Source organism: Arachis stenosperma, chromosome 6, assembly GCF_014773155.1.
Source record: "Arachis stenosperma cultivar V10309 chromosome 6, arast.V10309.gnm1.PFL2, whole genome shotgun sequence".
Taxonomy (NCBI): Eukaryota; Viridiplantae; Streptophyta; class Magnoliopsida; order Fabales; family Fabaceae; genus Arachis; species Arachis stenosperma.
The window spans coordinates 9737324-9760228 of record NC_080382.1 but is presented as its reverse complement, the minus strand read 5'-3'; the positions used below and the strand labels follow the sequence as shown (position 1 = coordinate 9760228).

At 36.3% G+C, this 22905-nt stretch overlaps 2 protein-coding genes across 2 annotated transcripts; both read right to left on the bottom strand.

The window, feature by feature from the left end:
• Positions 1-17688: 17688 nt before the first annotated feature.
• On the bottom strand, positions 17689-19919 carry LOC130933624 (uncharacterized). Its single transcript, XM_057863246.1, has 2 exons — positions 19580-19919; positions 17689-19499 (listed from the first exon to the last, which is right to left on the bottom strand). Exons 1-2 carry the CDS (start codon positions 19917-19919, stop codon positions 17689-17691), a joined length of 2151 nt encoding a protein of 716 aa, XP_057719229.1.
• A 1812-nt stretch (positions 19920-21731) lies between these two features.
• Positions 21732-22542, bottom strand: LOC130936777 (uncharacterized). Its single transcript, XM_057866930.1, has one exon. The coding sequence runs from the start codon at positions 22461-22463 to the stop codon at positions 21996-21998; it is 468 nt and encodes a 155-aa protein (XP_057722913.1). The 5' UTR covers positions 22464-22542; the 3' UTR covers positions 21732-21995.
• Positions 22543-22905: the final 363 nt, after the last annotated feature.

Sequence of the window (22905 nt, the reverse complement as noted above, 5' to 3'; positions counted from 1 at the left end):
ATATTGCTTCCTTCTTCGACCTATGCATGCTTATGCCGTGCTGTTACTTCTCCTCCTAATAATGTCACACAGTGATGACCATAAGTCCATAACATAGCTCATGACCATCTCAAATTTTCGTTGCTGTTTCTACATGTACCTTGATCGTTTAAAACAGTACAAAACGTGCCCCCTTTTTCTTTGTTTTCTTTATCTAGCGTATAAACTCGCTTTAATCAGTAGTATTGACTATTGAGTACTGCTTTAAGAATGAGGAGTAGCAGGAGAAGTTGTAAACTTGTACTGGTAAAGAAACCCAAAAGTTTTCATAATAAACTTACAGTAGATATAAAAAAGGACAACAATCAACAACAATCAAGTGTCCCTAATTCGAACCTTGCATTTCACTACTCTATGTAACTGCATGCATAGCAATGAATTCAATTTATCATGTGCTGTGATCTTAAACCAAGGGGGAAAAGAGAAAAGGAAACTCATATATATAATTTGTAGATAGCATATATACTTGTATCAAATTTGGAAGATAGAGCCTTAGACACTCTACAATGTTTATTTTTTATGGAGCATTCTGTGTGTGTTTGTTTAACATGCTTGTGGTATATGATATTTGAAATTATTTTGTCCAAAATAAGGGGTGCATGGTGGGGTGTCAAGAAATTAAAGATAAAGGGATTGAGAAACTGGGAAATGGAAATAGAGAAATTGCTTTCAGTGTTTGTTTTTAGAGAAGAGGGGCGGGGTCGCTTTTAAGGGAGGGGGTTGTTTATAGGGTAGCGGTGTGTGATGGGTGAATGGCTGAGGAAGGTAGTTTTAGTGGTGCATGGTGAGGTGAAATGGGTGGAATGGTGGCTGGTGATTAGGGGTGGAAATGACCTTGGCTTTAATCAAAATGGTCGATGTTATAAATAGATGGTCTAAATTTAGGTATGTTACTTTTCATATGTAATTGTTCTTTTAAATAAAATACCTTATTTAAGTTATAGTACTTTTATTAGAAATACTATTACGTGATTTTTTTTAATATTAGCTATTTAATACCGAATCTTTATATCGGTAACTCATTTTTAATTTTAGTAAAAAATCAATAAATTTTGTTTTTTATTTTTATTTCAAATCATTCGTCAAAAATTTTCATTTCAATTTGTTCCAATCATCAAGCAAAATTATAAACTAGCAAGTTTATATTCACATAATTACTATTAATACATTGTAATTATTCAAATGAATAACAAATACAAGTCGACCTCTGAGAAAAATATAAATTTTAAATAAAAAAGACAAAAAGAAAATAAATTCTAACAATAGTAACTTAGCATTTACGCAACTACAGCTTTCTAATTCTAACTTCCTTTGATTTCTAATGTTTTCAATCTGTCATCACTAGTTTCTTAACGTTTTTAAGTTTTTTTCGACAATCTATTAACATCCACATATATACAATTCAACGACATTAAGTTGGCCAAACTTAATACTACGAATTATGCAAAGGTAAGCCAATAGCATTAATCAGAAGACGGTTATGTGCATAAAACTCTAATTTCTGCCTCCTTGACAAGATCTAATGTATGACAGGCATCTAGAGTATGCAATGAAGTATAGTCAAACTGCTCCTCAACCTCTACGAGAAGGACTGTTCTGATACCATAATGTAACATCTTTACTCTCAAAATATCATGCTTAAATCATAATATTGCTAATGGTAAAAGTACGACGTGTATTCCATATATTACCTATTTACATATTACAGGAGTCTTTAAAATAAACAAAGCTGAAAACTAACGATATTATTTGAGATGGGTTGATGTTTGGTGAGTTATGATATGGCTTGAGATGGTTTGATTATGATTTGGTTGGTTTTGAATTGAGAATTTGTAAAGAATAAAGGTTTTGATATTTTTTGTAAAAGTGAGTTTTTGACTAATTTGGCGGGCCATAACTCCGCTTTCGGGTCCCCCAATTTATGTGAAACTTATTTCAAATGAAAATTTGGTCTGTGAAGTTTATGCCGTTCGAAGAACGGATGAAAAATCATTTAAAACAAAAGAGTTATGCGCGTTTGAAATTTGGTGTCAAATTTAGAAATTCTGCAACTTAGGCACTTAGCAACTTTTTTAGAGAAAAGGGGGAGTCACGTACGCGAGCATGCACACCCAACGTGAGAGATGCTCACTGCCTTGATATCTCGCGTACGCGACATAGTCTCGCGTATGCGGACCTGTTAATCCGAACGTTTGCGTGCGCGGGCAGTACACGCGATGCGAGCACTTCTCCTTATTTCGCAATCTCGCGTACGCGGAAATAGTCTCGCGTATGCGATCCCCCTGTTTTAGCCAAAAATGAGATCTTTGAATATTAAGTCAATCCTCCATCTTTTCAAGCCTCATGTACACTTGTTTAAGGTCTGTTAGTGAGCCTTTACACCTTAGATTGAGGATGAGTTTGTTACACAAATTGAGGAGATAGTTGGAAGGATTTTACAAAGTATTAACTGAATTAATGAGGTGTTGGTAACGTCGAATGAGATGTGATTGATAAAGATAATAATAATAATAATAATAATAATAATAATAATAATAATAATAATAATAATAATAATAATAATAATAATAATAATAATAATAATAATAATAATAATAATAATAATAAAATGTGACAGAATTGAGAGGTAAATATTGAGATTGGCGATAATAGAGTATGGCCAGATTGGCTAAGATGACAAGGTCTGAGTATGATCCCGCTTGCATGTTACCTCAAAAATTGTGTTGACACTTACACCAAGCAAAGACGAAAGTTCCATCCCGTTTTACTCGTGGTTGTGGTATCATGATGGGGACGGAGGTTTTATCCCGCCTGTGGTGAGGATGAGGGTTTCATCCCGCTCACGAGGTTGGCAAGTTGAGGATAAGAGATTTCCTCTCTCTTGTCGTGATGTGGATGTGGGGAAGGTAGAAAGTCACTCTTCTTCGTATTGTTTTTCCCTACTTTCCTTTCTAATTGCAAGGTGGAAAGACACACTCCTTTGATGTGAAAAGGCACGCTCATTCGTGATACCTCCAATAGAAGATGGAAAGACACTCTTCTTCATTAAAGTTCCTCCTGAAGGATTATCATGTGTTCATAACACGCAGCGGAAGAAAAGAAAGTAATCCTTAAAGATCTATTTTTGTGTTTAAACTTTATTCCAATAATATACAATATATAGATCAGATCTAAACACCTGTGTACGCTAGTAAAAATCACTTTCTCCTTCGATGGTACGAAGGCGCTATGCGTATCCACACCGAAACCAACCTTTGTTGTCAGTTCTTTGACCAATGAATCTGATCTAAATTGAGAAACCTCTTGCAACTCTTTGCACGCCATAAAATTCTTCTCCAAGAATTAGGCTCACACACATTTATATGCGTAGAGGTAAAGGAATAAAACCCTTTTGTTTGATTCTCTCGTGACTTTCCTGTACTCTTGACGTACATATATATAGTATGAGATTTGTTACTGATTTTAAATTTGATTCTCAATTCAAATTTAAATCATATCTTGAAATTCCAAATCTGAATCATTCAAATTTTATGAATCATATCATAACTCAATTTGAAAATAGAATCAGTTAAGATCTCATCCAAATTCAGAAATAGAATAACTAATTATTCTCAAATCTCATTTAATGTTCTCAATTATCATACTATTATTATATTCTTGGTGCTAGTAAAGAATATAATAATATTCTATTTGAATTAATATAATTATTTATTTGATCAAATCAAAATAATAATTAAATAACTATATAGCAAAGGTTAGAACACTCGTTAATGTGTGACCCCATAGGTTCAATACTAAGCGGGTAGTAAATTAGTCGTACTAAATTTACTAATCAAGATTGGCGTCTAGCAACACTCCTCAACGACCCGATAGTATGAAGTAATATATTTTTACTAAGAACCTCAGAAGAACAAAGTATAATTCCTTCCATCTTTCCAGCTCTTGGTTAACCTTTAGAGTATGGTTTAATTGTCAAACTCTAACTTGTTACCATTATTATAATGAACTGTGAATGACCTAAGAAACTCATTTCTTCATTCATTCAATCCCCTTAGCCAAGGTTTTATTCCTCTCAGTCATTATAATCATAGAGCTCAAACTATTTACCGAGAGTTGACGGATTTCTTATTGACTAATTATTAATTCTACAAGTATTTAAATCATACTCAATATCCATTCAACTAGCACCCTAGGGTATTAGGTGTCCGGAATCAAAGTATAATAAATACATTGTTAATTACTATGACAGTCGCAGGTCAAAGGAAACTCTATTACTATGTTCATCTTGAGAATATCCTACTGACAAATATGCGGTAATTATAACCATTAGGAATTCTCAAAGTGAGTCAGTTCAATGGTCATATCTCTATATGCACCATCTATATATATAATTTAATAAATGAGATCTATTAATCTTCATCGAAGACCATTATATATATATATATTGGTCTTTTTTGGATTATTAATGTCCTTTTTAATAATCCTATGACCAAGAACAATTTAGATTAAATTATAAAAGATTTATCTCTCAATATTATAATCACTATCACAATGATAAATCTCTAAATTTAATCAAGGACTTTATTATATTAACATTTTAATATAATAATAATAATAAATTATTTGACACATGATTGATTGGATTGTGGTCATACTCCTTATTTCCAACACCTCCTAGGGATGCGCAACCTAGAGACAATGTCTGTGTTAGCTACCGGATGTGTCGCGCTTTGGAAAAGTAAACGACACGTGAGCTCATGGCCAATAAGAAAGGCATTCATCATATGCATATATGTTTGTTTTGTTTGAATTTGCAATTTTGCATTACTTGAGTTTGCCTATTTGAATTACTATGTCTACTTGCTATATATTTTACCTGCTGTAATTGCATCCTATTTGAGATAGTAATATATGATACATAATATAGGTATATTTTAATTTCAATTTTAATATTTTAATTTTAATTTTAATTCAATTTATTGATAATGATATATAAAAGAGATAGAGTGGTAGAAAAAATGAGAGATATAGAGAAAGGAAGAGGGAGGAGGGGAGAACTTTTTAATTTTGGAGGAAAAGATTTGATTTCAATTGCAATGAGAGAATGACATGTGACACATTTTGGTTATAAAATTAGTAGGGAGGAGGGAAGAATTTTTAAATTTTGGAGAAAAAAATTTAATTTCAATTACAATGAGAGAGTGACACGTGACATATTAAAATTAGTAAGGAGGAGGGAAAAATTCCTTAATTTTGGAAAGAAAGATTTGATTTTAATTGCAATGAGAGAGTGACATGTGACACATTTTAGTTGTAAAATTAGTAGGTAGAGAGGAATAATTCTTTAATTTTGGAGGGAAAGATTTGATTTCAATTACAATGAAAAAGTGACATTGTAACACCTCTTATTTTTAGAAATTTTAAATTATGAATGAGTTATGTTTTATTTTACTAAATTGAGATTTTTATTAGAGATATCATTTATTAAAGATATTTAAATTTACTTTTATGAACTAAGAAAATTAATTAAATTATCTCTAATTTTTTTAAAATTAGAATATCTAATCAAAACTAATTAACGAATTTATAAATAAAGGATATTCTAAAATAATTAATTTTCATTTTAATTACTATTTTATCTTCTATTTTTATTAAAATTACCAAACTGCTCTTATTATTTTTCCAAATCTAACCCTAATTTCAAAATTAATAACACTCTCAACTCTCACCTCACATGCTACGCGCATACACAGGAAAAGCAGAAAGAGTGAGGATCAGGAAGAAGAGAGACGAGGAAGGGAGAGGGAGAAGGAGATCAAAATAGGAAATGAGGGAAGGAGAAAGGAAGAAGCGCGAGGGAGGTGCTGTCCCACCGTCCTCGCCGTCACCCCTGGAGACCGTCCCTGCCGCTGGAAGGGGAGCTTCGTTGTTGTAGTTGCGGTTGTGGGTACGGGACTTCGAAGAGAGAGAGAAAGAGAGGAGCTCGCAGAGGAAAGAGAAACACAATGGTCAGAAAGAAGAGAGTCTCGCGAGGAGGGGGAGCTAGTACGCCTCTGCCGTTGCTGCAGGCTGTGGCACCGTGCCTCTTGTCACCGGGAACCACGCTGACGTCGCCGGAAGCCACTGGCGGAAATTCTGCAAGTTTTCCCTAGCTCTGCTTTGCTTTTGCCGGTTCTGTCCTTGCCGTGAGGATCACCGGAGCGACTGATGCTCCATCCCCTTATTTTCTTCGGTAAGACTAATCTTGTTCTGCCTTCTCTTGCTGTAAAGCTCTATTATTGACTCTATCCTATCTTGATTCCCTTTCTGCCTTTGCTTTTGTTGGATTCGCTGCCATTTTTACTGTGGTTGCCCCATGTTGTTGCTACTAGGGCTGCCAGCGATGATACTGTCATTGCTCCCTTGATTTGTGTGTATATTGGTAGGAATGAAGCTTATGTTGTTGTAGCCGCAACTTTCTACTGCCCCGACCCAAAAATTCGTGCTCTTTCATTCCAGTCTACTTCAACCTTCTACACCTTTTTATTTTGGAACTCCCGGTTTGGTCTCTTCAGTCCCTTGGGACTAATTTGTGAATATGTTTTACTATTATGATCTTTGAATTATACTCACTGTATTTGTCTTGAATGATTTTAAATTGATTAGAATAATTGATTTATTAGAATTAAATAATTCGTTTTTATGAAGTTTATACTTTCAAAACTATAAATGAGACCATATATATTTTTTTGATGAAGTTTTGCATTTTTTCAAAATGTTTGATTTTACTTGAATATCTGTTTTTAAAGCATTGAAATATTTGTTAGTACTCACTTATTTTAAAATGGTAAAATATGTTTGAAATACCTTAAGATTGAAAAAATATGATTGAAAAGGATTAGATGAGAAAGTATTATTTGATTTTATTTAATTTGATACCTCGTATGTTTGAAAGACTGTAGAATTGATTATATTCGAAATTATATGTTTTGAATTGGTTTGGGAGGCTCGTATTAGAAAATCATAGTTAACGACGGTTATGACGTTAATCTAGATGCATCTGGCTCAGACCTCAGCTAACAGGGGTATTGCTAGCCTAACGTGTAGGTCACACGTTGGATCTGTTATTTCGTATGAACACACGAGAGGAAAGGGCTACCCTTAGAGGTGGAGCCGCCCAAGTGTGGACTGTTCGATTTTATTTCTGTATGAGAACTTCCTTATTGATTCACATATTCATACAAATTATTATTTTCTAAATAAAATTATTTTTATGATTATTTTTTTAAAATATTTTTTAGGAATAAATGTATGATTATGTGAGTTTTTCTATTCAAGAATCTACAATGGGTATCTATTCTTTGTTGAATTCTTAGACGTCATCTGCTTCATATGTCACAGGATCCATCCATATTTATTTATTTTATTTTTATTAAAAATATGTAATTATTCAGTTTTGTAAATTTATCAAAAATATTTGTAACCTTTTTATTTATCTTACATTCAAATCTATTAGGCTTGTTAGGGAACTATTTTCTTGAGCGCCAGTCATGGTTCACTTTGGGTTGTGACAGATATGTAGTACATTAAAATTAATAAAGAGGATGGGAGAATTCTTTAATTTTAGAGGAAAATATTTAATTTTAATTGCAATGAGAACATGACATATATGACATATTTTGGTTGTAAAATTAGTAATATATAATAGATAGATAATAATAGATTAGTGAGTAAAATGTGATAGAAAAATAGTAAGATTTCTCTTATATTTTTAATTTTTTTATAATATGTAAAAGAATATTGTTCATACCCTGACCCAAAATATAGAGTCAGGCCCAACAAGGACAAAAAGGTCCACCCAAAAAGGGTGGCCTTCTGCCGTTAACTCGACCTCTTTAAAGATGTCAGACACAGCAACAAAGAACAGTTTCACTTATCCAAATAAGTAATTATCTCCACGAATCTCTCCTACTATGTGCTTGTTTGGGCGTTATTATCTTGATTAAAAAAAAAGATCTTTTTTATTTTTTAGTATGTTTGACAAATTTCTAGTAGTAAAAATAAAAGTATTAGAAAAATCAGAAAAATATCTTTTTTTGAGAAACTGTAATTTACATTTTTTTTAAAAGATTTTTTTTTATTAGAAAAAGATATTTTTTATATAATAAATAAACAAAAAATATTTTTATATTGTTATACCCAAACACAATTAATAGATAAAAATATATTTTTGCATAAGATATCTAAACATAAAATTACTTTTACTTTTATATAAGATCTTTTTAAAAAAGATAACTCGAAAAAAGATCTTTTCTTAGAAGTTCACACAAATAAATCCTATCTTTACCTCCGTTAAAAGATAAATTCTATAAATACACTAACATCCCTTCAGTTATATTCACATTCTATTCTACTAAAATTCTGTTTGAAGTCCTTGCTAACTTACCAATCCCCTCCTCCTTACGAGAAACTTGAACGGCAGCACTTCGGCACCAAAACAAGTCGGATGCTGCCCTAAAGGGAGTTTGGGTCTCACGCTTAGACCCAAATCAACGTTTCAGGTAACTTTCGAAACAAATATTATTTATTTTTTATATATTTTAAAAAATTATAATTTTATTATTTAATTATATTATTCTCTAATTCTTTAGTTGAATTCTATCAGTTTTTCTTCCACAAATTTTAAGATGCGTCCCTCTCTCCTATTAACTTTGATATCCCAGCACATTGGTTATTAGCCGAGGTGAAACAACTCCTTGAGTTGCTTCATGTTTACGTAGAGAACTTAAAATATTAAGAGTTCCTTCGTGTTGAAGCCCGAAGCCATATATAAAGCAACGCATTTTGAAACAACAAAAAAATCGACAATTCATGGGTTTTAACATTTAACTTTACCACGGCGTTAGAATATTGATTGGTCTTTTACTCTTTTAACTATTGCTCTCGAGTTGTTTTTTTTTTTTTTTTGCCCTTAAAGGTACTTTTTTATTTGTTTAATGATGGAACATACGTAACAGACGAGATTCCAAGTGCAGAGACAACTTTTCAGAGATCATACACATTCCCGCCGTAGACACGTTTCCGTGCTTCGCTTATATATATTTCCTTCCCAATATACCCCTTTCAAATTTAAGTAACTACTTCCACTTCCAGAAACCCTAAATAAAAACTCCTTGCCCCTTTTACTCAGCGGCAGCGACCCACAATGGACGGGTACGGGTCGGGTCACGGTAGGGTGGAGGTTGTGAGCGGGAAAAGATACGGTTCAAGTCAGAGCTACACGAACGGGTCAACTCAGCCGAGTGATCATCAGAGGCCGTGGAGGTTTGGCGATCCGGAAGCGAAGAGGAAGAAGAGGATAGCCAAGTACAACGTTTACGGCGTGGAAGGGAAGGTGAAGGCCACGCTCCGAAAAGGGCTGCGGTGGATCAAGAAGAAGTGCTCTCAGATCGCCGGTGATTACTAGCATGCATTCACCATGATGCCACGTCAGATGAACTTCTGCTGATGTGGCAGTAGGTGGATGTTGTATGTTGAGTATGTTTCTTTCTTTATTCGTCTTTGATTGGTTCCGTTTTATCCAAACAACTGTAATTGTTGCCAATGGGATAACATGATCAATTCATGATGCCTTTCAAGTTTTACACTATTTTTCTTTTTTTTTTTTCCCATGAATTTCATATGGGAATTCTATGTTGTTGATTGTGTTTCTGTAAGAGGCAAAGAAGAGAAGAAGCATCCACGAAATTAGAGCGATGAGTAGAATTTTTCCTTTCCTTTAAAGGAAAAATGACAAAGAAGAAATTGGATTTGGATGTAAATACACTAATTCCTCAGTTACTAATACTGTCCTTTATTACTCATAACTCATAAGTCACACTAAGGTATTATTTTTCTGAAGAGAATAATTGAGAAGGTTGGTAGTTTTTTTTATTAAACTACTTAAATAAATATTAGAAGATAATTATAATTTATTATTTTTTATTATTAATTAATTATTAATATTTAAAAATATAAAATAAAATATATTGTTAGATTATTAAATAAAAAAAATAAATTAATCACTAAATAATAATAAAAAATAATAATTTCTCATATTCCTATCGTGTCTAAACTACTTATTCTAATATTTGTAAATATTTTAATTACCATCGTGACGAGAGCTACACAAGAGGGAGGGACAGTCGCCCTCTAAACTTGAGAAACATTGGAACAAAACAAACTTCTACATTTTGGCCCCTTGAATTTTACATTTTGGCTTCTCTTTCTAAAAAAAAATATTTTTATAATTTATTCATATTTAATAAAAGATTTAAAATAAAGGTAAAAATATTTAGTGATAATTTTTATACGAATTACTTCACCAAATGACATCCTTTAATGAAATTAATAATTTAAGTAGCAAAATTTAACTTAATGCATAATATAATATGATCGATGATCAAATCGTATATATATAGTAGTGTTAGGCGAGCTTATAAGATTATCCTAATATTTACAGGCTTGTTACACAATGAAGGTTTTTTCTTTTTAGTATCAACGTTCAATCAAGTTTATTCAAGTTCTCACTCGCTCAAAATTCTCATTAAAAAAACATTATAGTCTAAATGCATGAAAACACACACAAATAGTAAATGGGTTGAAATTCGTTGCGCTGACCTGTTTAACCCACTAAAAAAATGGATTGGGCATAAAAATTGAGTCTTGTGAAATAACAAATGTCTATCAAACTCATTCATGCTTAAGCAGTAGTTACTTGTCCAAAAAAAAAAAACTTGTCCAAAAAAAAAAAAAGCAGTAGTTGGTGGCACCTATCAAATTTTACATAAAAGACAAAAAAATTTAGTATTTTTCATATTTTTAAATCATTTTTTAAACTTATAAATTTTATCAAATATTTTTTTATAATTAATTAGATATTAAATTATCAATTTTTTTTAATTTTTATTTGAATTTTTTATTTTTGGTAGCAAATTATACTTGTTCAATATAATATATATAGATTTTTTCTATTTCCTCAAATATATTGAAAGACATTCTAACGTTTGAACACAATGGTCATCAATCTCATTGAAAAACAGAATACAAATACATAAATTAATTACCCCTAAATATAAAATTCTTTCATAATCGAACACATGAATTTTAACCCCAAAAAACCCTCAACCTATTAATACAAGTCCTAACTAAATTAAACTAGAATTACATTTTAATTAATTCAAAAAAGTAGCTGCAAGATAGGTTTATTTGAGATAATGGAACTAATTGACATTGATTTAATAATTTTACATTACAAGCATCCATTGTTAAAGATAGAATTTGAAGATTGATGATGAATAACTAGGATAAAATGTGAAGAAAATTATGGATCTCTAATTTGGAAAAAGATAATGACGTGTAGAGAAAGTTTGGGGAAAAAAAAGGCAAAAATTAGATAAAGAATAACAAAATTAAGGATTTCAAGATTAGACGTACAAGATTTGGGAAAAGAGAATAAAAGTATGAGAGTAATTAAAAGGTCTAAAACAGTTTATGTTGAAAGAAGAAGTATAGAGAGCTAATTGAGTATTTGTACAATGTGTATAATGGGGGTTTAGAGATGTTCGATTCAGTAGGATATCAGATGTTTATTATCTCTAGTACCCGGATGGTTATTCTGGATAGTATGAGTGTATTGTGTTTAAAAAATTAGTAGTATTTTATCTTGAATGTTCATTTTTTAACTCATATTGAGACAAATAAACAGTCAATTATACACATTGTATAAATACTTTATTGACTCCCTAACGGGATTGAATAAAAACGAAAAATTGGCATGTCTAACCTTTTTTTTCTTTCTATAAACAATGGAGCAAATACAGAAATTATTCTAAAAAAAAGGTCCCACTAGAATAGGCATGAAAACATAAAACAGTATGTGTAAGTTGAGTTAAACCCTAAAATGGTCTTTGAGATTGGCGTTTTGCACTTAAATCGTCCATGAGATTCCAATTGCACCAATTACGTCCCTGAGATTGAAAAAAATGCACTATAGTAGTCCCTTACTCATTTTCCATTAACGACGTGATGACATGGTATGATGACGTGGACTGTAAGTGACACGTGTCACTTCATGATTTGACCACGTGTAATGGTAGGATGATGTGGTGACCAGTGACACGTGGCATGCTGACGTGGATGGTTGTGCCACGTGTCACAATGTTATTTGGCCACGTGTCCGATTGTGCCACGTGTCGCAACAGTATTCGTCCACGTGTCATCCATTATGCCATCGTTGTATATGCACCAAATTAGTCCCTCACTTTGTATTAAGTGACTCATTTTAGTCCCTGAAATTGAATGTCGTGCACCAAACTAGTCCCTTCATCAATTTTTTCTTATTTTTTTCTATAAATTCAAAATTCTCAATATTTTTGAATGCATTAATTTCAATTCTATTTTTTCACACGTTCTTCAAATAAAAGTGTTTTTATAAAATATTTTTTCTCTTGCGAATACCCTATTCGCCGACTTGGAGTTAACGTGAAGGCTTTTCAAGCACCTTCACTACCATCTTCAACCTTTTTCAGTACTTTTATAAAATATTTTTTTTTCTTGCGGATACCTCTAATAGCTGCTGTCTTGGAGTTGACGTGAACGCATTTCAAGCTTTCCTCATTATCATCTCCGACCTCTTTCGTCTAGACTGCAGAGATCAAAAGTGGTAGTGAGGGTGGTTGAAGTGCCTTCAATCTAGCTCATTTATACATAACGAAAACGTATATTTCATAAGAAAAAATATTTATTTAATTATTAATTTCTTGTTAAAAACACATGTTTTTTTTTATGAAAAAAATGTGTCTAATCAATCATATAATTATTTTTTTATAATAACATCCTTATATATTACAAAATTTACCAATATTAAATTATTAAAAAAAGTTATATAATTAAAACTAAAATCTTAAAATTTTTTATAAAAGCACTTGTATTTAAACGATATATGAAAAAATAGAATTGAAATTAGTTTATCCAAGATATTAAAATTTTAAATTTAAAAAAATGAGAAAAAATTGGTGAAGGGACTAGTTTGGTGCACGACATTCAATTTCAGGGACTAAAATGAGTCACTTAATGCAAAGTGAGGGACTAATTTGGTGCATATACAACGATGACATGATGGATGACACGTGGACGAATACTGTTGCGACACGTGGCACAACTGGACACGTGGTCAAATAACATTGTGACACGTGGCACAACCATCCACATCAGCATACCACGTATCACTGGTCACCACATCATCTTACCATTACACGTGGCCAAATCATGAAGTGACACGTGTCACTTACAGTCCACGTCATCATGCCATGTCATCACGTCGTTAATGAAAAATGGGTCAGAGACTACTATGGTGCATTTTTTTCAATCTCAGGGACGTAATTGGTGCAATTGGAATCTCAATGACGATTTCAGTGCAAAACGCCAATCTCAGAGACCATTTTGGGGCTTAACTCTGTGTAAGTTAGTTGAATTTAGTTACTAATTAAGTTTGCTCACTTAACATTTGTGTTGATCTTTATAATTTTATACCACTAGTTTTTTTTTCTTTTGGTGTTTAAGAAAAAGTTAGAACAGAAAACTAAGTCTCAAAAATAAGAAAAATTTAGTAATAAGACAACATTAGCCTTTCTTTTATATTTCATTCCATATTTGTTTCTTTGTTAACAGATCAGCTACAACATTAGCCTTTCTTTTAACAAGATTGAATTAAACTTTCCAATTAAGTCTTAATAGTTTTCTGATCTTTATTATTAAGTCGCCGTGAGAGCGAAGTGGCTGCTGAAAATCAAATTGAACCAACAAAAAAAAAAACATTCATGGAGTCAATTTCACAGAAATTATTTTTCTTATGGATGTTAGAGTGGTGTATTGGCTGAATATTGAGGAAAGAGGAGTATTGCCGGAATATGGGTGCAGGGTCAACACGGGGGGGGGGGGGGGGGGGGGGTGGAGAGACGTGGCAACACGCGGGGGGCGTAGTGCCTGCGACGTGGCGCAGCTCCATCAACACGCCATGGGCGTGCTGACTCACCACGCAGGGGCGTGGTGCCTGGTGAACCGTGCAGCGCAGCAGAGATTCTCGCCGAGTCCCAAGGCACTGCTCCACCACGCAGGGGGCGTGTTGCAGGCTGCCTGCATGCAGGGGACAGCCCCCCCCCCTCTCCGGAACCAGCAAACTCTTCTCCTTCTTCTATATAAACCGATGAATGCTGAAGGAATGAAATGAGAGAAGAGAAGCAAGTTAGCTTTGGGGTTTCTTCAGTGTAGTGAGTTGGAGTTGAAAAAAATGACTCGGTGTAAGAGTAGTGAGTAGTAGTAGTGAGTGACTAGTGAGTAGTAGTAGTGAGTGACTGTAGTGCAAAAAATAATTTTTTTAGTTTAAGGGATATAATAAAAAAAAATGGTGCGTAATTACTTGGCGCCCGAAGAACATATTATCAACTATTTGGATCATCCTATTTACGTAAGTTAGCAAGTTTTAATTATTTTTTGTATTTAATTTTTTTTTTATGTATTTATGTTTGTTTTATGTATATATAAATTGTAATGAGAATATTAATTTGTGTATTTTATAAATATTTTAATAATATTTTTATAAAATAAACGTTAATAATAATAATAATATTATTTTTTTAATATTGTTATTAGGAAATATATTCAGGAATAAATAATTTTTTTTTACGTTTTAAACATAATATATTGCGTATAGTAATAAATAAATATTATAATAAATTAAATGTGTAAATTGTATAAAACATACGTTGTTATTAAAAAATTGAAGAAATAATAATTTGAAAAATAAATAATAATAATAATAATACGTGATGTTATTATTAAATATTATAGCAATAAAAAAAAAATTGTCGGTAAGGATTAAATATTTTATAGGATAAGTGAATAAAGAATTTAATTTTTTAATAAATAAATAAATAAATAGATAAGCTATGTTGAATATTTTAATAAATATGTGAATGTTTATTAATATATTTATAAGGATTATTATTTAATTAATGTAACAGATATTTTTGTTGATGCAGCTTAACAGGAATTTGTTGGTGCGTAAACTGGATCCGCCACAGACGTGGAATCCGTTGGTAGAGAACCACTTATGCGTCACGGGATTTTACCACGTATCTAAAATTGGAGTCATAAGAGGATTTCATCCCATGTTAGCTGCTCTGGTTGAAAGGTGGAGGCCTGAGACCCACACCTTTGTATTGCCGATCGGTGAGGTTACAGTGACATTAGAGGATGTCGCTAATATATTCGGCTTACCCATTGATGGAGAGCCTGTCAGTGGATGGACAGATAGCAGTAACGAGTTCGTTCAAAGTCAGGGCATAGCGATATTCGGTCGTGTGCCATCAGTCAGTCAAAATGCGAAGTCCTATATAAAGCTGGGTTGGGTTCGACGTATTAGAGATGCCGAGCTGTTGGACACTGAGGAGTCCATCAGGCGATATGTGAGATGTCAGATCTTCTGTTTGTTAGGGTCGACTCTATTCACGGACAAGTCGACCGCATATGCCCATGCGAAATATCTACCATTGCTTCGTGATTTCGAGCGGATCCATACTTATAGTTGGGGGTCAGCATGTCTGGCACATCTTTACAGAGCACTATGCTGTGCATCACGATATGATACAAAGGAGATGGATGGCCCTCTGAATTTGTTGTTTGTTTGGGCATGGGAGCGAATGCCGTGTCTTGCTCCCGTACCGAGACAAACGCTTCCACCGGCCGAGATACCAGTTGCCAGGAGGTAATAAGTGTTATGTTAGTTATGTGTTATTTTGATGATGTATGTTTGACATATTACGAGTTATTTAATTTATTTCAACTAACAATGTTTCAGATGGAGTCATTCGGAACGGACCACAGCGTGGACATCGAAGACCGTAGAGACATTCAGGCATGATATAGACTATATGCAGGAGGTAAATAGTTATGTTTCTTCTGATTCGTCTCTTCAACCATTATTGTTAGGGTTCTAATATACCAATAATACTGTGGCAGTTTGAGTGGCGGCCCTATGATGGGTTGATCATCCCCGACGAATTGCATCTTCATCTTGAGGTGTGTGACATCGTTGCTCCGTTGTTGTCCTTCGAGTGTGTCGAGTGGCACCCTGCGGACCGAGTGATGCGTCAGTTTGGATATGTACAACCTCCTCCGAGGGTACCTAGGGATATTCCAGTTGACCAGCATTGCATGGTTCTGCGCGGCGTGCAGCTTCATGACTGGACAGTTTTGCACGGGCCATGGATAGTGGAGTGGGCCAACAGGCGACACAGCCAACTGCGAGACCTGCACCCCCTTCCGACATGGGATTTTTTATCGACGGTTGAGTACCGGGATTGGTACATGCGCTCCTACGGACATCTCTTGAGATTGACAGGGTACGTTCCTCATCATCCACAGCCACATCCCCCTCAGCCACCTCAGCATGCAGCGTTTGAGCCATTTCCTTATTATATACCACAGCCACCTGCCCCACAGCCACATGCAGCACAGCCACCTCAGCATGCAGTGTTTGAGCCGTTTCCTTATTATATACCACAGCCACCGGCCTACAGTCATGGTAGCCATCACACTCAGGGCAGCCACCACTTTCAGCAGTCTCGGCACAGCCACCACTCTCAGCAGTCCGAGCACAGCCACCACGCTCAGCAGTCCGAGCACAGCCACCCCTCTCAACCTCATGATCCCATACTTACCATCCCTGCCGGTCATGATTGGTTTGACTTCTCTGGCGACGGACCCGGAGATCAGCAACTACAGCATTGGACTGATGCTGGTTTGGGTGGCTGGTCAGATTTTAGTGGTATCCCTTCACCGTCAGTGCTGGCTGATCCACGTAGGGCATCAGTAGATATGGGACATAGTTTGCGGGATCGTACTTCTGACCACACGTCAGAGAGTGCGTCATGTGATAGTGGTTTTATCCAGCGTCAGCGGGCATACGCAGTTGTTGACATGTTCAACCCCGGCCCATCCGCTCCGACAGATGCAGGTGGGTCGGCCGCTCCGACAGATGTAGGCGGGTCGGCCGCTCCGACAGGTGCATCAGCCGCTCCTACAGAGGCAGGCGGTTCGGGAGCTCCGGTGGTGGATGACTCAGTTCGAGGTCACCCATATGACCTACGGACGGAGCGAAATCCACCTGATAGGTATACTCCATCGCGTTTAGGGACGGGCATTATGCGTAAGGGACTGCACTGGTTCGTTAGAAAGAAGTGAGCTTTGGTTGTTAATTTAATGTGAATCGTGTTTTATGTTTGGTTTTGTATATCAGTTTAATGTTTGGTTTATTAAGTTATGTAATCAGTTAATGTTTGTTTTGTCTATCAGTTTAATGTTTGGTTTATTAAGTTATGTAATCAGTTAATGTTTGTGTTGTATATCAGTTTGGTGTTTGGTTTATTAAGTTATGTAATCAGTTAATGTTTGTTTTGTATATCAGTTTAATGTTTGGTTTATTAAGTTATGTAATAAGTTAATGACAATGTTAAGGTACCATTTTAATATCAATGTATAGACTTCAATTGAAAAATACAAACACGTCTAATTTCAAAAGCATCGACTAATAAAATATAAATTAGAAAATACGAACATGACAATATTAAACTACGAAGCAGCACCACTCGGTCCAGCACGATGAGGACACCTACTCCGACTATGACCCTGAGCACCACAGAGACGGCATATCCGAGGACCTCGCATGTCGCGTGAGTCCATTTCATTCAAGTATCGGGTCAGTTTGGGCCTGCCTTTAGACGTTCGCCTCTGCGCGGGATTAGCGACCAATGTGGGTCCCTCATAAGCAGGCCATGTATCGGGATCACCTAATGGTGTGAACTCAAACTTATATACTTTACGAACCTCTGTCATCTTGTACACATCATGCACATACAACTGCCAATCGAGACGCTGGTTAGCACAGCAAGCAATAACATGGCGACATGGTATTCTTTCAACCTGAAAGTGCCCACAGTCACACGTCCGTCGCGCAAGATCAACAACTAGAACCTTTCCAGTAGTCATTTCGCGCACCTCAAACACCTCATTTCGTCTATCAAAGCGGTGCACAAATATATTCCCAGCCTGATGCATACTTGCTTCTATCCGCTGTTGCGCAAATGCGGAGTACATATATCCGGCACGCTTGCGTTCGTGAGTCTCGGCACTCTTCCGCGTAAAAAGTTCATTTAACCTATAATATGTTGCTCGGACTAGCGCCAACACAGGTAGATTACGGGCACCCTTCAACACTGAGTTAATGCACTCCACAAGGTTCGTTGTCATATGCCCCCATCGATGTCCCTCGTCGAATGCCAATACCCAATGTCTTAGTCCAATGGCATCGCACCACCTAGCATATGCCTCGCCTCGCTCTTCCAACCTCTTATAGTTGATATTGTACTCCTCCACCGTTCTTGAATACCCTATGTTGACAACAAACTTCTGCAAGTGAGGGACTTTGAATGCCCTTAAGAAGTTACTGCCGATGTGTCTTATACAAAACATCCACCATGCTCTTGGAGGTTGCCAGTCGCCACCGGAACGATTTACTGCTGCCCTTATTGACTCATGTCGGTCTGAGATCATACCCACGCCGTCTTTTCTAACAACATACATTCGCAGATTCCTGAGAAAGAAGTGCCACGCATCAGCTGTCTCCCCTTCCACCAAGGCAAAGGCGATAGGCACAATGTTCTGGTTCCCATCTTGTGCAACAGCAACTAGAAGTGTACCTTTGTATTTTCCGTATAGGTGTGTGCCGTCAACCTGAACTAGGGGCTTGCAATGCCTGAATGCCCTAATGCATGGATTGAAACTCCAAAATACACGATGAAGTATTTTTACACCTTGCGCCTCCTCATTCCCGTTGTACAGTGGTCGTGTTTCTATTTGGACAACTGAACCAGGCATCTTCTGCACCATGACTGAGAGCCACCATGGCAAGGCTTGGTAAGAATCCTCCCAACCACCGAAAACATTGGCTATGGACTTCTGCTTTGCCAACCAAGCCTTTCGGTAACTAATGGTATAGTTGAACCTTGACTGGACTTCCGCAATTATAAATTTCACCTTGATGGACGGGTCCGTCTCGACCAATGGCCTTATAGCATCAGCAACTGTATCTGAGTCCAGCTTGGAATGATCTTGTGAAATCGTTCCGATCGTGCACGTGTGCCTACCATTGTATCTTCGTATCTCCCAACAACCTTTTTTCCGTATCAAGCTAGCTCGGATAAGCCAGTCACATCCATGCCCGTACATCTTGCATTTTGCATAGAACGTCTGTGGCTCAGACTCATAGACCTCATAGTCAACTCCTTTAGATATAGTGAAATTTCTAATTGCTGCGACGACCGACTTTCTACTACTGTATTCCATTCCAATCCGGAACTCTCCGTCCTCAGGATCAGCAATGCCTACAGAAAGTCAAAATCATCATTTATTGCTAAAGGCAATGTCTAAACTAACAAAAACTTATTATTTAGTCAACACGTACCTATGTTTGCATTTTCCGAAAACTCGGGGGCATGCATGGCCTCGAGATCCAACTCACACATAAAAGGTGGAACGTCCATCGGTTGACTGCTAGACGGATGAACCACTACATTCTCTGCTGCTGCCTCAACTCCCACGTCACCATCCTCATCTTCGTCGCCGGCCTCATAAGTGGCTTCGAACTCCTCTTCGCTGTCACTATTCATTCCTTCGTCCACTGCAGCTCTATCGTCATGTATGTCTATATCATGTTGAACCTCCACAGTTTCAAACTCAACGTACAACTCAATCTGTGGGTGTCGCATCTGAGTCTGCCGATGAATTTGAAACATATTCTCCATACTCGCTTAATCAGAAATCGGCAGGACATCAAACTGTATTAGACCACCAAAAACTACAATCGGATTTCGATACAGAATTCTGCTCACTCTCATTAATGTACCGTTCTCCATGCTTTGACAGAGGCCGTTCTGCAGCTCCATTAACGTCATCGTGCATGGAACCACAAACGAAAATGGATTCTGGGACACAAACCTCACTCCCTCATGAGTATTATGTATTATCTCACCATTGCGATACACCACCAAATTTGCGGTTCCCTCCATTACACTAACAATATCCTCAAAGAACACTCAAAACACACTCAAATCTTCTTCACTATGCAAACTCCCACCGCGCTCTGCCTTATATAGAGAGGTGAACTTAACACGTGACCACGTGCTGACTCAGCACGCCCCCCACGTGTTGCATGCGTGGACCAATGCCTGTTCGCCACGTCACCACGCCCCCCACGTGCTCCCCCGCCAACCATTGATCAGCACGCCCCCTGCGTGTTTCCAATTATGATCCAACCCGTGATTGCCACGTCAGCACGCCCCCTGCGTGCTGACTAAGCACGCCCCCCGCGTGCTGCCATGTTGGCCCAACCAGATCAACCCACGTAGCCTCCACGCCCCCCACGTGGTTCACACAACACGCCCCCTGCGTGTTGTTCCTCCATCTGACACGTCCATCTTTGTGTTATACACACAGTTATTCCATTTTCAGGGTTTACACCATAATGCTTTCCATATTTAAATTAATCAGCCTCAATTTCAATAATGATTGACTTGCATTCACCCTCCCAAACAGGAACAAGCCCCTCCAAATGGCAAATAGTTCACTCCTCCGGAAAATGCTCTAAATTGAAAGAGAGTCAGAGCAAGCTTTTATCCAAGAGCCATTCTCCGTTCGAAGCACACAATTGAAACCGGCGAGATTATGATCCTGAAAGATCAGTGCTCTGACCATGTTTATAGGAGGAGGAGCAACCCAAACAAGATCAGTGCTCTGAGTCTGAAGATTTCTGGACTTGTGAAGGTCGTGCGCAAGTCTTTTGACATTAAAAGCAATCTTATAATCTGACAAAAACTTTGATGCTGTGGGCAAGGCTTCCAGGATACAAAGCCAAACAAAAACTTTGATATTTTTTTGAGAGTTTAAAACGCTACAACCAATTTCAATTAACATTATTATCCCAATAAAAGTTCTTTTGCAAGAACCAATTATAACCATCTTTAGTAGAATAAACTTTTTAAAAATGTGAGACCCACCATCAATCAGATTGAGCCCAATATCAAGAAGACAAGAATTAAATTTTTGATGTCACGAGATAAAAAAAAGTGACCAAATTATCTGTTAGACAGAATTAATACAAATATTCTCAAAAGATCATGCCAAATTGATTGATTAAGAGAACTTATACAACATGAAAAATCTTTTTTCAAATGATCAAGAATAGAGACAATGTTACACCAACAATTCGACGCATTCTTAAGGATTTTATTATAGAGGTTGATATACCGGCTTTAATAAATTATTTCTTTACGGCTGCGTTTAAATTTGTTTGATCCTTGAAAAAAAAAAAAAACAGGATTTCTTTGTTCTTAATCTTATGTGTCCAAACACATTATGTTAGTGTACACAGTTCCTCTCTCTGGGTTGGGGCATTGTTCCTTCTTCTAAGAATGGACATTAATCTAGTTATTTTGAAAACTGGCCCAGAAAGGAACAGCACAAGATGATGGTAAATAATACTTACCCATGGCATTTCCTTCACAGTAAGGAAACAAATAAATAACACAATAATTTTGATTCATTTGTTTCTTCTCCGCCCTAATATTACAAATAGGTCCATGGTATGCATGCTTGTCTCTCCATTTCATCTTCACACACACAAACAAACACGCCGCTAGCTTTGCTAATATATCCAAATGAAACTTGAATTTCCCCAATAACATAAATAAGAAAAAAAAGTGAAACTAAATCATTAAATCTTATACATGTGAAAGGGAATTGTAGTGTATAACCGAAACAGAATAATAATAATAATAATGAAGAAGAAGCATGTTTGTTTGTGTTGTTTGATTGAAGATGGATCACCATCCCAAGGATCTGTGGCTGCGCTCCCTGTAGAGAGGATCCATGTGATCCATGCGCTGCAACCTCATCTGCCTGTAGAATTGAGCAATGAACTCGTCAGCCTTAGCATCAATCATCGAATCACCATCCTCAAGAGAAACAGCAACCACATTGTCCTGCTTGATCTCGCCGTCGTCGTCGCCCTGCACCATCTCGTTCAGCGCCTGGTTGGAAGAATAGCGGCTGCTGCTGGACGGAGACGGCGAATAGGAGGAGTCGTCGGCGAAGAAGTCTGTGTTGTTGCTTCTGGATGGAATCTTGAGGGTACCGTCACCATCAAAAGGAGATTGGCTGAGGCTGCTAAGGGATCTGGTGGAGCCTCCAAGCTTCTTCCTCTTAATTCTTGAGAGGGCCCCCTTAATGGAAAGCACCCTCTTTCGACGCGGAGTGCCACCACCGTCCTTTGCCTCAAGATTTCCTTCCATTATCGATTAGTTTCCAAGACACAGATGGGATGGTGATCGCCCCCTGCAGAGGCAGGGGAGAATGATATTAAGGCACACCTAAAATGTTGCAACAAATTAACTTTATATTGTTATTACTATTAAAATAGAATGCGACAACAAAGCACGCACTGCTTTAATTTCGTGTAACTAAGATAGGTTAATATTTAATCACGGCTAACAAATATATACAATATACAATATGGTATGAAATTCAAATAGTTGATTGGATGGAGTAGGTGCCTAAGCTTGGAGCCAAAATATAATGTATGTATGTATGTGAGAGGGCGGTTTTGGAGGCGAAGAATTTGGAACACACACAATGAATTGGGATTCTTTCTTACTGCTTTCTGTTGCTTGCATTGATGCATTCGGTTAATTTCAACCAGTCTTCTTTTCGGCACTTAAAAAAAGGAATTCTGTT

Excerpts from the sequence above, each read along its gene's own strand:
- LOC130933624 (XM_057863246.1), bottom strand. The coding sequence starts at position 19,919 with ATGGAGAATATGTTTCAAATTCATCGGCAGACTCAGATGCGACACCCA. Across the intron at positions 19,500-19,579 it reads TTCGGAAAATGCAAACATAG|GCATTGCTGATCCTGAGGAC; the intron begins GTACGTGTTGAC and ends GACTTTCTGTAG.
- LOC130936777 (XM_057866930.1), bottom strand. The coding sequence starts at position 22,463 with ATGGAAGGAAATCTTGAGGCAAAGGACGGTGGTGGCACTCCGCGTCGA.